Consider the following 14,969-nt stretch of genomic DNA (forward strand, 5'->3'; position numbering starts at 1 on the left):
AATTCGCAGTGGCTTTAAAGGTAAGCATTGATGACTGGGGGCACTAATGTCAGTTAACACTAGACATCCTGAACTTTATATCACCCAACCCAGGCATTGTGCCTGGCCCCAAATGGATACTCAACAAATTAATGTGTACATGTAACAGCTCTCACAGAATGTGGAATAAACTTTAGAAGCAAAGCAGGGTGGATCTTAACCACAATGGAAGAAAAAAAATCCACTCATTTGTCTATCCATTGATTTTTTTAAAATTTTAATTGGAGGCTAATTACTTTACAATATTGTATTGGTTTTGCCATACATTGACATGAATCTGCCCCAGGTGCACATGTGTTCCCCATCTTGAACTCCCCTCCCACCTCCCTCCCCATATCATCCGTCTGGGTCATCCCAGTGCACCAGCCCCGAGCATCCTGTATCATGAATCGAACCTGGACTGGTGACTCGTTTCATATATGATAATATACATGTTTCAATGCTATTCTCCCAAATCATCCCACCCTCGCCCTCTCCCACAGAGTCCAAAAGACTGTTCTATACATCTTTGTCTCTTTTGCTGTCTCGTGTACAGGGTTATCGTTACCATCTTTCTAAATTCCATATATATGCGTTAGTATACTGTATTGGTGTTCTTCTTTCTGGCTTACTTCACTCTGTATAATAGGCTCCAGTTTCATTCACCTCATTAGAACTGATTCATATGTATTCTTGAGATCAAGATTCCTTTGCTGAAGTTAACCCAACCCTGCCATTTTAAATACGGTCTTTGGGGACATAGATGATTTTTTTCCCACCCTCCTCCCAAACAAAGTGTTTGAATCAGGCAACTTTGGAGAAAGACAGTGAAAGGTCCAGAATCCTTTTGTTGTTGTTTAGTCACTAGGTCGTGTCTGACTCTTTTCTGACCCCATGGACCATAGCCTGCCAGGTTCCTCTGTCCATGGAATTTTCCAGGCAAGAATACTGGAGTGGGTTGCCATTTCCTTCTCCAGGGGATCTTCCTGACTTAGGGATCAAACCTGCATCTCCTGCATTGGCAGGCAGATTCTTTACTATCTAAGCCACCTGGGAAGCCCCCAGAATCCTTTGCAAGCACAATATAGATGTAGAAAGTGAGACCTAAACAGGCAGACTGGATTGAACTTGCAACTAAATTCTGATTCTTCTAATTTCCAGTTCTGAGCTTTTTGTTGTGGTGGTTAACCAAGTAGTGCCTCACTCAAGAATAGCAGAACTCCTGTGAGTCAGGACAGTGAGTTTGGGGCAAGTTATTATCTGAGTGAATACAGTTGTCAGGGTTTTCTATTTTCTAGAAATCTTGCATCTAAAAATCATTTTATAAGACGATTCATGAATGCAGGGAGTCAAAGAGGGACAAACATTTGCATGTACAGAGCACCAAGAATTTCTCTTTTCCCTTTTTTATTTCTGGGGGCTCTCCTTGTGACTCAGCTGGTAAAGAATCAACCTGCAATGTGGTAGACCTGGGTTCAATCCCTGGGTTGGGAAGATTCCCTGGAGAAGGGAAAGGCTACCCACTCCAGTATTCTGACCTGGAGAGTTCCATGGACTATATATCCCCTGGGGTTACAAAGAGTCAGACATGACTGAGCGACTTTCACTTTTTTTATTTCCACAGCACCCTAAAGTACTTCTTTAAGACTTAGGCTATTTATTCTAATAGTATATGTACATTTCTGTCACCTAGGGGTAGGGATTATGTCTTAGTCCTCTTTATACCTCAACCAAACACTGTCCACCCCATGATGGCCAGAAGACATTAAATGTTTGTTAAAAGAATGAATGAATCTATAAACCACGTATGAGAACTTTTTGAAAATAGAGAGGTAAATGTTTTAAAAATTTTTTGTTTTCACAAATGTTCCTATTTTTATCTTTTTTGAAAAATGGTCACAAATGTAGTTCTAATCTTAGGGTTCACAGAATATTTCTCAACCCAACTTTCCCAAATCAAGTTGGAGTGACTCTGAGTAAAAGCCTTTACTCTTAAGGCCTATCTAAACTGAGTTTCCTGGCTTTAGCTCTCAGAAATCATTCTATAGGGTTTACATAGGAAAAAGTAAATAGACAAGCCTAGTAGGTGTATGCCAAGTTATTATTACATTCAATTGTGAACAAGAACATAGCAAAAGATGTTTACACATGGGACAGGAAGGAAGTGCTCAGGATGAACTCAAGCCATACCTTCCCCCAATAAAGACAGAAAAGCCCCTGATGATTGAGTGCCTTAAGTTGGAAACATGAATTTGGTAAAAGTCAAGGGAGTTCACATGCAGACAAGATTTTATTCATGGACAAGGGGATTTTTCTATACAGTAACCACATTTAAAGGGTCATAGACTCACTTAAAAATCTGAAGAAACTCCTATTGCTCCTCACTAGAACATAGTCCCCTCCCCTCCACATACAACATTATTCACTGTTGCTGGTGGTGAACTGATCCCCGCCCCCCTCTCCCCCACCACCACTTCATGTCATGAAGAATGAAATCTTGTGGCAAAATTAATATTCAGTGAGATCTAACTTCATAACTTCTGTTATGTTGATAAGTGATCTTAACATAAGATTCTGTCTGCTCTAAACCTCCCATTGATGTAAAATTGTGTAGTGATATCTACTTTATATCGGTATTGTTAAGAGTAAACAGTTACTCTCTCTAAAATGTTTGAAAGTGAAAGTCACTCAGTCGTGTCTGACTCTGTCTGACTCTGCAACCCCATGGAATTCTCCAGGCCAGAATACTGGAGTGGGTAGCCTTTCACTTTTCCAGGGGATCTTCCCAACCCAGGGATCGAAGCCAGGTCTCCCACATTACAGATGGATTCTTTATCAACTGAGCTATCAGGGAAGCCTAAAATATTTAGCATGTCATAATCACTCCACAAATATCAATTACTTTCTCTTCCCCAAATCTCAAGTGGGGAGTTGGAAAAATTTAAGGAGAAAATGGATCATGCGATGTGTTTTTTTTCCTCTTTTAATCTTACCTTCATTTTTTCCTGCTTCCTAAGAAGTAAGAGTCCTATCATTAAAGATCGTATGTTCTTATATTGTTGGTTGTCCAGCCCATGTCACCAGGGAGTAAAAGGAACCAGGGACCATCTGTGTACCCATCTCCACTAAGTGTCCTCACTTAGTGCACAATAAATACCAGGGCCTGGCATTTTGTAGCTTCCAGGTAAATGTTTTATGGACTTCCCTGGTGGCTCAGATGGTAAAGCATCTGCCTACAATGCAGGAGACCCTGGTTCACTCTCTGGGTCAGGAAAATCCCCTGGAGAAGGGAATGCAACTCACTCCAGTATTCTTGCCTGGAAAATTCCATGGATGGAGGAATCTGGTAGGCTATAGTCCATGGAGTTGCAAAGAGTTGGACACGACTGAGCAATATAGCACTCAGGTAAGTGTTTGAGTAAGGAAAGAGGGTAGGAATAGGAAGGGAAGGATGGAGGCCGTGAGGTGGGAAGGGAGAAAAGGAAGGAAGACTGAAGTTGTTTGGAATTTTTTTTTCTACCATAAATCCCCGAGAACAGAGTCCTTGACAGGCATGGGATGAAGGAAAGCAATGTGTCCCTAAAGACACACTTTCCCCTGCAGAATTTAACAGTGTCTGCATTGAATCTAACACTTACTTCTTCACTGCCTCCTTTCATGGAACAAGCAGACATGAAAAGAAACAGACTAGAGAAAAACATCCATTTCTAGACAATGTTGCTGGGGTACAATTGATGGAGAAGGTGAAGAAGGATGCCATTTTCTTCTTCGGTAGGACTGGTGATGGAGAAAATGTTGTGAAGTTTGAAGGCGAGGACTGATGTGATGGAAACTCAGGGACATGAATTCATCCTGGGTGTGGCCTCAGGCAAGGTGCTTCACACATGGAGTTTTTCCATCTGTAAGATATCAGAGCTGGTTCAGATCAATGGATCTCAATCTTGGTTCTCCAATAGAACCACCCAAGGAGTTTCCAGCTGTCCCCATGCCCAAGCCATATTCCAGACAGTAGACTCACCTTACGTGGGACACAGGCATCAATAGTTTCAAAGTTTCCCAGATGATCCCAATATACAGCTGAACTTGAGAACTACTGGGCCAGGTGGTCTCTATACCCTCACTGCCCTAAGATGTTCTCAACAAACTGCCTGGGTACCACTTGGGTTCCTTTTAGTAATCAAGACTCAGCCCTCATTCCAGAGCCACACAGACAGAACCTGCATTGTCACAAGTGTGTACTAAGTCGCTTCAGTCGTGTCCAACTCTTTGCGACCCTATGGACCATAGCCTACCAGGCTCCTCTGTCAGTGGAATTCTCCAGGCAAGAATACTGGAGTGGGTTGCCATTCCCTCCTCCAGGGGATCTTCCCGGACCAGGGACTGAACCTATTTCTCTTGCATCTTCTGCATGGCAGGCAGGTCTTTGCCACTAGCACCACCTGGGAACATTTTAACAAGAGACTCCCAGGTAATTTGTATTGACATTAAAGTTTAAAAACTCTGGCTTGGACACCCTCCCACCCTGCCTTTTCATCCAACAGTGCTTTACTTTTGGTGTTGATATTTCAATATAACTTCTGGATCTCAACCCCAGGCAGATCATAAGGGTTGAAAGCTTTATATGTGTGTTATGTGCATATATTCAACAAGCACAAAAATACCCCATCACACCTGTGCCATGCAGCGGGCTAAGTGGAAATAGATTGGGATAAAATAAGTATTCCTGTAAAAAGGGTGACTGATTTTATTATTCTGATCAAAGATTGCTTTTCCTTTGTAGAATGCAGTAGGGCCGTCTAAAGAGCAGTTCTCTTCAAAGTCAGCCCTGCCGGTGTGGTTATTACAAACACCTGCCTCTAAGTGGCAGTTTGTGTCAAGCATCTTCTCGCCTGGCTGCACATCATTTCCAGGTTTCCTTCTCTGTTCCTCATGTTTCTTGACCATGCCCTCGTCGATATTTCTCCCCAGGAAATAATGGGTGTGTTGGCAGAGGAGCGGTTGACTTCCTCTGAAAGTTTCCCCTTTCATGTTCCCCTTGTCATGTTCAGTTCAGTTCAGTCACTCAGTCATGTCCGACTCTCCGCGACCCCATGAATCACAGCACACCAGGCCTCCCTGTCCATCACCAACTCCCGGAGTTCACTCAAACTCATGTCCACTGAGTCGGTGATGCCATCCAGCCATCTCATTCTCGGTCGTCCCCTTCTCCTCCCGCCCCCAACCTTTCCCAGCATCAGAGTCTTTTCCATGTTCATCACCTCCTTTAATTAAACAGAAGTCACCTCTGAAAAAAACAAAGCAGAAATCGCGTCAAAATGCTGAAACTAAAGCTAGAAAGTAAAAAAAAAAAAAAGCTAGAAAGTGACACATAAACGTTATGCGAGATGTAATTCTAACCCTTGATAACTCAGGGCTAAGCAGGTGGGAGGCTCGTCATGTTCTAGTAGGACTATTTTGAATAATGGTGTTTTTGGAGGAGGGAGTGATTTGGGTCTGAATGTTTGGGGAGAAGTGGCATGGGTAAATACATAAGTCTCAGTTCAGTTCAACTTCTAGACTTTAGGTCACAGTCACTGTGGTGCCTTGCTCACATGCCTCTGGCCTTAACATTTCAATAGGACTTCACCAGTTGGCATCTACAGGACTAAGGGCTTTCTTTGGCTCAGCTCTCTGCCTTCAGCTTTCTCTGCCCTCAGCTCAGCAAGCAGAAGTCCTAGGATCAGTGCCCTGCTAGAAGGCTGTGCCCTTTAGGGAATGTCTGAATTCAGATGGTGTCTAAATACCCTAGCTGCCTTGCCTGTTGAGCGAGATCACGTGGTGATGCACAATCTAGGCTGGCTCTGGGTGATGCTGGTAGCCTGACGCTTCAGTGGCTCCGTGATAACTTGACACATTCCTGCTATTGTTTTCCTCCCTTCCCGATTCACTCCCTCACTCCCTTACTACTGTTTTGTGCACCTGTAGAGCAATCTACTTCCGCTCAAATCCTTGCCTTAGCATCTGCTTGTGGGAAAACCCACACTTAGGCAAATTTAATCTTGCATTTCCTTTAAGATACTTGTAGGTATACCGTTCATACCTTTATATTCTTTCCATTCTATTTTGATATTTTCAGTTGATAGAACTAGTTATGATATGAAGATTTCAAAGGGTTTTAGTAATGGCCTTGAAGAGATCATCTTATTACCTTGTTCATGAGACTCATTGACATCTGAAGTCACCAAGGAGTAAGAAGATGAAAAAAGGGGGTCAGTATAATAGTGGCACAGCCCAGGGGGAGATGGCCGCTGGTTTCCAATCCTGGTGCTATACTTGTTAGCTTTGTGAACTGGGGCAAGTCATTTCACCTCTCTGCCCCTCAGTTGGACACTTCAAACATGAGGGAGCTATTCACCCCTAACCTATACAGTTGTGAGTGTTCAGTAAGATGTGTGTAAAGTGTTTAGGATAATGCTTGTCACTATTAGCTATGAACAGTTCAAGGCTTAAGTGGTTACTAACCAAGGATACTGAGTCCATTAAGATGTCTTCATCCATAAAACAGAAGATCCAGTGGAGCATGGCTTATACCAGTACGGACGTCCATGGTCTGCAGCAGGCATCTGCCATATCCCCATTTTGCATATTTCACTGCCTAGAATTAAGGTATATACCCATTATGTAAGCAGGAGCCAAGCTTACAGTCAAGACAAATCTCCTCTTTCTCTATAGTCTTCATTTTATTTCTGATACCAGGTCACAGGTGTATCAGACTGTTTGTTACTGCTATGTAACAAATTATCCCAATAAGCCTCAGTAGCTTGACTGGCACTGCTGACTGTGACTGAGTTTATTCATGCATCTGTGGGTTAGCTAGTATACACTAGGCTTGCTACAGGTCTGCAGATGACCAAGTAGCTCTGTTCCCCCTGATCCTCATTCTCCTTGAGTCAAGAAGCTGGCTGGGGCATGGTCTTCTCACCACTATAACAGAGACCCAGGTCTTAACCTCTAGGCTTGGAACTGGTCCTTATGCCATTAGTCAAAGCAAGTCACACAGCCACGTCCAAAGCCAAAGTATGGAACCAGAGGCTCTGCCCACCGTGAAGCCACAGGGTGTGGGTGCAGGGAGTTGGTGCAGGAGGGACCAGTCATTCATTCTATTATAACAAGTTGTCAAAACAAAGAGCCGCTAAATACCCACGTGGATTCTCTGAGCTCATATAGCACTGGTGTTTCTACCATGATTTCTGCACTGGTTATTATATTACAATATCCTCTGGCGACCCCCACGTCAGGAAAGCTGTTGCAAATGAGCAGGAGAGAGCACTTGTCAGCTGAAGGGGTCGCCCAGGACCTGGTGACCTTCCAGCTCTAGCTGCCTGTGATTTGCCATCTGGGAAGAAAACCTCGCAGAGTATGAAAGCGCAGAGAGTAAGACAGAAGTGTCTTACTGAGAGCGAAGGCCGGCGGGTGGTGCTGGAGGCGGTTCCCGGCCACTTGTGCACAGCCCGCCCCGCCCTCCCTCGCGCACCCGGAGAGGAGCCTCAGTGCGCTTCGCCCGGGCGCCCCCGCCGCAGTTGCCCAGAGTCCGCTTCACGCCCGCGAGGACCGAGGTCCGGAGCAGCCGAGGGTAGCGGAGGCGGTGGCCCCGGGGCGCCCGGGGTTCCGCGCCCTCCCGAGGAGGCAGCAGGAGGCACGGAAGAAAGAGGACCCCGCGAAGATGCTGCAGCCCTGGACTCTGGCGCTCCCGCTTCTGCTCTCCTGGGTGGCAGGTGGAGTAGGGAAGGCAGCCAGGTGAGTGTCTGGCTGACGATCTGCTTCGGGCCATGAGCTGTCCCCCGCCACCGTTGGCCCCTTTTCTTTGTCCCCGTCCCTCTAGGCACCCGTGGGCATGTGTATCTGTGTGCGTTGAGACAGAATTCAAGGAGGATGTCAGGCTGGGCGCGCCTATGGACTCCCCCGCGCGCCCCTCTGGCGGGCTTCGCAGAACCTCCTTGGCATCTGCTGCGCCCCACCTGGCTGCGTCCTGAGGTGGAGGGAGACGTGCGCGGACCTACCGGTGTGCTCGGACTCGGTGGGCTGCAGACATCCACCGTTGGGCCGGCGTGTGTGTCTGTCTGTGGGTGGCTGTGTTCCGTGCTTGTACGGTCCTGTGTTTTCCACTCTATTGGAAGGGGGCCAACTGATGGTCAGTGACTAGTTTTGCTGGGGAAGGAGGGAGAGACCCAGAGGACGATCCATGGTGAGGGTTTATTGAGCCCGCCGTGAGGGGCTGGGGGGCCCTCTACTCAATGCCTTTATGATTAAGGTTGATGAACTGGAAAGAAAAGCCGGGATTGTCAGATGAAATTGACTCTCTCTTCTTGCCCTGGCAATTCAGAGTCTGAAGCTGTTTCTTTACTTCTTACAAACTTTTCTAAGCCCTGAAACTTATTTTTCCAGAGATCAGCAAAGCCATCTAACAAATACACACTTCTAGTGCATCCTGTAGGCCTGGCACTGTCCTAAACAGGTGAGAGTTATGAACCCATTTAAAGTCTGTAAGTGCTCTGCTTGGAAGATACTGTTACTATGATCCCCCGTGTTGTAGAAGAGAAAAACAAGGCACAGAGAGATCCAGTAGCTTGCCCCAAGAGGCACAGTCAGTAAATGAAAACACCAGCGTTGAAACCCAGGCCATCTGGTCTGGAGTCCCTGCTCTTCCCCAGTGCTGCACTGTTGCTGTTGTTTAATTGCTCAGTCATGTCTGACTGTTTGCGACCCCATGGACTGTAGCCCCGCAGGCTCCTCTGTACATGGAATTTTCTTGGCAAGAATACCAGAGTGGGTTGCCATTTCCTTCTCCAGGGGATCTTCCTCACCCAGGAATCGAACCTGCATCTCCTGCATTGGCAGGCGAGTTCTTTACCTTTTACTTTTTGAGCCACCAGGGAAGCCCTAGGACAGCCTTTTTGGAATCACTCACTGAAAAAGTATTCCTGGTTCTCTTGCTTTCCAAGGCATACCCTAGTTTCTTTCTCTACTGTGGCACTATTGAGCACTATTGGGCTGGGCAGGACAGTTATTTGTTTAGGGTGGTTAGAGAGCGGTCCTATGTACTGTAGGATTCTTAGCAGCATCTGTAACCTCTGCACACTAGATCAGTAGCAATTTTCCTAGGTTGTGACAATCAGAACTGGGTCCAGACATTGCCCAAAGTACTGATATGGGGCTGGGGGTTTTGCACAGTTGTTTCCAGCTGAGTGAGGACCTCTGCACTATTAGATTTTAGTCAACAGTTTCTGTGGAGAGCTGGCTGAGAGCTTTGGTTTGGAATGGGCTTCTTAAAGGTGAGCCTAGCTATCTTTGTTTGACTTACAGGAAAAATCTTTCATCAGCGTCAGTCACAATATTAAGGGATTTTGAAGTTCAAATAGAATAAGCTTCAGACCCAGTTCTTAGAATGTATGATCACAAGTTTCTATTTCCTTTTCGTGATAAAAATGTAAGGAGATGCAATTTGCTCATGATCACATTTCCTGGAATGCTGGAGATTCTGGCATTGCTAGAAAGCCCACTTAAGAAACATCAAGTGCTATTTGGAGATGAGATTAATAGTTGTTCTAGCAGTGGACAAACTGACCTCCAGGAGCCTCAGTTTTGGAGGGTCACCAAATTAAATCAGCAGTCGAAAAGCTCCCAAGTTAAACCCAAGAATTGTACGATGGAGGCTTGATGTCAGGATTCTGCAATTTCACAGTTTTAAAGATGTGAACCGTGGTTTCTGTCTGTGGTCTCAGGTTCACGAGCTGGTATGCTCATTATCTGTGCAACATGCTTGGAAACGTCTCACGCTCAGTTTTTCAGGAACTGCCCAGGGACCAGGTGTAATCACCTCCAGCCCCCAGGTTACAGATGGCACGTTTACAGGAAAGGCAAGGTGCTCGTAGCACAAGAGCATGTCCACTGGTTATTTCCTGAGGTTTTACGACTTTTAGTAAAAACTCGCTGCTTTATAGGGATTTCTAAGATAAGCACCCATTGTTGTATTTTTTAATTGAGACACTGTACCATAATTTCAGTGACCTAGAAGATTATATGCCTCTTAAATGGTATTAGTGTATTAGTATTCAATTAACAGTCATCAAGTGAATAAATCCTCAGCAGCATGCAGTTTTTTCATCTTCAGCATCAGAATTTGGCGTAAACCGTTTACTTTTAACTTGTATGCTACTTCAAACTAATATTCTAAGTATCATTGACTTACAGTATTATTTTTAAGTGTACAACATAGTGATTCAGTATTTTTGTAGCTGACACACCATACAGAGTTCTTATAAAATACTATTTCCCTATGTGATCCCCATGCGTTTTAATGCCATTTGGGCTTTGGGACTATTTAGATGCTCTCAACCTGCTTTGTCCAATACAGTAAATCAGTAGTCACTAGCCACATGTAGCTGTTGGGTACTTGAAACATAACCAGTCCGAATTGTGATGTGCTGTGATTGCAAAATATACATTGGATTTTGAAGACTTTCTAATAAACAAAGAACATAAAGCATCTCACTAATCATTTTATATTGAATACATGTTGATAATGTGGATGTACTGCATTAGATAAAATATATTACTAAAATTAATTGCACCTGTTTCTTTTACAGTTAAAACAATATGGCTGCTAGAATTATATTTCTATTGAATGGTGTTAGTCTAGAACACTTACTGATCTGAACTTCATCTCCAGCATTCCAGGTCCTGACACTGGTGCCTTTCTGCCTTGGGCACATAAGATAAATATGCTATTAACTTTGCTGTTCTTGAGTTTGATGTGTGGAACAAGTCCCTTCTTATATTTATGCAATATACATTTTTTTTCTCTATTGAGTTCAAGTAACAATAATGTGAGAGATAAAGGAATTACTGAGTTCATGTATTCATGGACAGAGGCCTGCTTTCTGCAAACTACACCCTGTTTGAAAGTTGATTCTTCTCAGAGCCCTGCTAAGGAAGTACCATTGTCACAATTTTCCACAAAATTAGTGGCTTAAAATAGCATAAATTTGGGATTTCCCTGGTGGTCTCATGGTTAAGACTCCTTGCTTCTATTGCTGAGAGCACAGGGAACTAAGATCAAATCAGTTCGATCCCTGGCCAAGGAACTAAGATCCCACAAGCCTTGCAGTGTAGGGCAGGGGTGGTAGAAGGGATATACATTTATTTTCCTAGAGTTCTGGAGGTTGGAAGTCCAAAATTTGTCTTATGGGGCTAGAACTAAGCTGTTTGCAGGGTTTGTTCCTTCTGTAGGCTCCATGGGAGAATCCATTCCTTGTCTCTTAGACTTATAGAGACTCCAACAGTCCTTGGCTTGTAGGCACATCACTGCATCTCTTCTTCCTTTGTCCCTTTGCCTTTCTTCTGACTCTTAATCATGTTCCTCCCTCTAACAAGAACCCTGTGATTATACCTGGCCCACCAGAAAATACAGGGTGACCTCCCTGTCTTAAGATGCATAAGAGCACATATGAAATTTCCCTTTTGTTCCATAAGGTAACATTTCGAGGTTCCAGGGATTATGACATGACCATCTTTTGTGGGGGGTCATTATTCGCCTGCCACAGGAAGTCTGAGCTCTGAGTCTGTTGTTCTTGGTTTTATGGATTGGATCTTATATTTAAACATGATTTTAATGATTTGTGAGTGGTTGGCATATCATTCCTTTCTTTATTCTTAAAATCAGGGTTTGTAGGAATATACCCAAGCTCAAGAGCTGAGTGTTTCTAGGAAATAGTGACCATGAAATGCCCAGTTACAGTATAGAAATCATTTCTGAGCAGTCTTGTTTCAATAGTTTCATTGGTTTAAAGGGTGTTAACTCCAATACTTTGGCCACCTCATACGACGAGTTGACTCACTGGAAAAGAGTCTGATGCTAGGAGGGATTGGGGGTAGGAGGAGATGGGGATGACAGAGAATGAGATGGATGGATGGCATCACTGACTCGATGGACATGAGTTTGAGTGAACTCCGGGAGTTGGTGATGGACAGGGAGGCCTGGCGTGCTGTGGTTCATGGGATTGCAAAGAGTCGGACACAACTGAGTGACTGAAGTGAACTGAACTGAAAGTCCTATTTATATGTAGTTTATGTACATAATCTAAGGTTATGTAAACATTAAAATGAATAAGTATATTATCTAGTCTTCATAAATCAGATTGGCATTCAGCTAATTTTGTTGAAACACTATGTGTCAACACTTTTTCAGTGTGATTTCAGTCAACTGTCTCTTCAAACCTAAGAAATAAGTATTGGGTCTCTGACAGACAGTGGGATGGAGAAATTTGAAATGAGATGATTCCTCAAGAACTGCATTGGATTTGGTCTTCTGACCTAAAAACAGTGACATTCTAATATTTCAAATTTGTTTCTCAAGAAAAATTGAATACATAAAAGCTGACGTTCTTACAAAGTACCTTCTCACATGTTATCACCAGTGAGCCTGTTGAGCTTGATGCTTGTCCAGCACCATCAAGGGATGTGTGTAGAGTAAGTGCGGAGATCCTGGTGCTCCATTCTCCCAAGCTCTTCCTCTCTAGGTTTCCATTCTCTCAGAAGCAGACTCTGAAACCAGAATTCAAGTGTGCACAGTTTATTTGGGAGGTTGTCCCCAAAAGTTCTAGTTCTAGTAGGACAGAGAAGGAAAAGACATGTTATATAAATAAGTTACCATTGTGATTGAATTCTGCTGGGGAGTTCTAGAAGAAGTAGGGCCCAAGCCTTAGGATTATCCCCGCTGAGGCACAGGAGCTGGGATATCTGTGCTCCCAGCAGTCACTGGTGGAGGGCTTCGGAGGATGCCAAGTCTACGTGTTCAGCTTGCCATGCTCTCAGGCAGCACGGACTCTGTAAGGAGCCCTGCATGTCTGGGTAAGGAATTTGAGCTTTAATCTGAGGGCAGTAGTGAGCAAAGCAGGGCATTGCTGGCTGAATTCTTTAACGATAACCCCATCATGACCAATTCATGCTCAGAATTATCACACAATTGCATAAAATAATTTTTAAGATAATGAGCAATAAATTAGTTTACCTGGCAGCATTTTTCCCCTAGTGTACATAATAATAGTCCATAGTATCTCAGATTTGATGAATACAAATTAAAACTCAAAATACCAAAGTAGCAAATACTTTTATAAAGATCATCACCTTGTCCTTCAAGTTTTCCCTTTGTTCGATTTCTGGTCCCCACATATATTACAGTTATCTATTGCTATTCAACAAAATACTGCAAAGCTTAGTGGTTTAAAACAACATTTATTATCTCAGAGTTTCTGTGAATGGAGAATTCAGGAGCAGTGTACCTGAATGGGGCCTGGGGTTTTTCACCAGGTTACAGTTGAGTTGTTGGCCGAGGCTGCAGCCATCGAAAGGCTTGACTCCAACTGGAGGATCTTCTTTCAAGATGGTGTGCTCACACGGCCATGAGCTCCTCGCCTTGTGGACCTCTCCACAAGGCTACTTGAGTGCCCTTATGAGGTGTCAGCCGACTTCCTACATATCAAGGGTTACAAAAGAGAGAGAACAAAGAGGAAATTATAATGCCTCCTATGTCCTAATCTCAGAAGTTACTCTCCATCACTCCCACTATAATCTCTTCATCAGAAACCAGTCACTAAGTGCAGTCCCACATCAGTGTTAGGTCCAACTGCTCACCACTCAAAAGCCAATACTTGAGAGGCAAGATTGGTGGGAAGGAAGTTTGCTTTATTTTAGAGGACAGGGTAAACTCATGTCCAAAGGCCGACTCCTCACTGACAATCAGTAGGCAAGAGCTCTCATAGGGGAGTTTCAGGGGTGTATAGATGGAGGGAGGGGGCTACAAGTAGAAACAACATAGTCAACTCTGACAGTCCTACCTTGGAATTGATCATGTGGTAGTCTGATCAGTGTTAATTTTGATTGTTTTAAGTACAGTTAATCTTCAGCTCCCAAGGCTGGTTTGTTCCCAGTTCTTTGAGGCCAGTTCTCAGAACTGTGGCAGCTTATGTCATGACTACAGCCTGGTCGCCATATAGTTACATTCTTGCGTATGGTGAGGGTTTTAGTATCTATGAAACAACTCAAAGGATATAGCTCAGAATATTATCTATAGTTCTTGAGGAGGAACTAAAGGTCCTTGACATTTCTTAATGACTAAAATATTATTATTATGGTTGGATGGCATCACCAACTCGATGGACATGAATTTGAGCAAGCTCCGGGAGTTGGTGATGGACAGGGAAGCTTGGTGTGCTGCAGTCCATGGGGTCGCAGAGAGTTGGATATGACTGAGTGACTGAACTGAACTGGAACTATTATTATTGTGTCTCCTTTGCTTCTGCATTTTCTCACTTATCTGATTAAATTTTTCAATAGACAAAAAGCAAGAGGAAGACATGTTGGGGAAAGACTATAGAGTCCTGCTCTATTTCATAAGGGAAGGGGAATTGGGCTTAACTTTTAAAAGGAGGAACATCAAAGAATTGGTGGGAAAATTTTAAAAACATCACAAAGCATTCTCATTTTCCTTCTCTCACACTGATTACTCCTCAACCTCCTTTCCCAGCCTTCATTTCTACACAGATCAGTCTCTGACCCTATTATCTTCCTTATCTAAACTATCTCCAGGTGATCTTGCCAGTCCTTGCCCTTTCATACCATCTGTATGTGGATGACTTAAAAATGTGAATTTTAAATCTTAGGCTGTCTTTGCTACATTCTCTTTTTTCATTTTTTCTAATTTTTATTGGTGAATACTTGATTTACAATGTTGTGTTTCAAGTATACAGCAAAGTGAATCAGTTACATATATACATATATCCTCTCTTTTTTAGATTCTTTCCCCATATAGGCCATTACAGAGTACACAGTTCCCTGTGTTGTACAGTAGGTCCTTATTGGTTATCTATTTTCTATATAGCAGTATATATGTCAATCCCAATCTTCTGATTTAT

General features: G+C 43.6%; 1 protein-coding gene and 1 pseudogene across 2 annotated transcripts in view; both read left to right on the forward strand.

Moving 5' to 3' along the window:
* LOC129534952 (aldose reductase-related protein 2 pseudogene) overlaps positions 1 to 7,634 on the forward strand; it is a 59,116-nt pseudogene extending 51,482 nt beyond the window's left edge.
* Positions 7,573 to 14,969, forward strand: part of EGFL6 (EGF like domain multiple 6) — a 57,616-nt gene continuing 50,219 nt past the window's right edge. For both annotated transcript variants that reach the window (XM_055438419.2, XM_055438420.2), the window contains exon 1: positions 7,573 to 7,794. In XM_055438419.2, coding sequence (XP_055294394.2) covers positions 7,721 to 7,794 — 74 coding nt within the window. In that variant the 5' untranslated portion in view covers positions 7,573 to 7,720. The remainder of the gene's footprint in view (positions 7,795 to 14,969) is intronic.

This window comes from Moschus berezovskii, chromosome X, assembly GCF_049115385.1.
Source record: "Moschus berezovskii isolate FMDL1 chromosome X, NW_MosBer_1.0, whole genome shotgun sequence".
Classification (NCBI taxonomy): Eukaryota; Metazoa; Chordata; class Mammalia; order Artiodactyla; family Moschidae; genus Moschus; species Moschus berezovskii.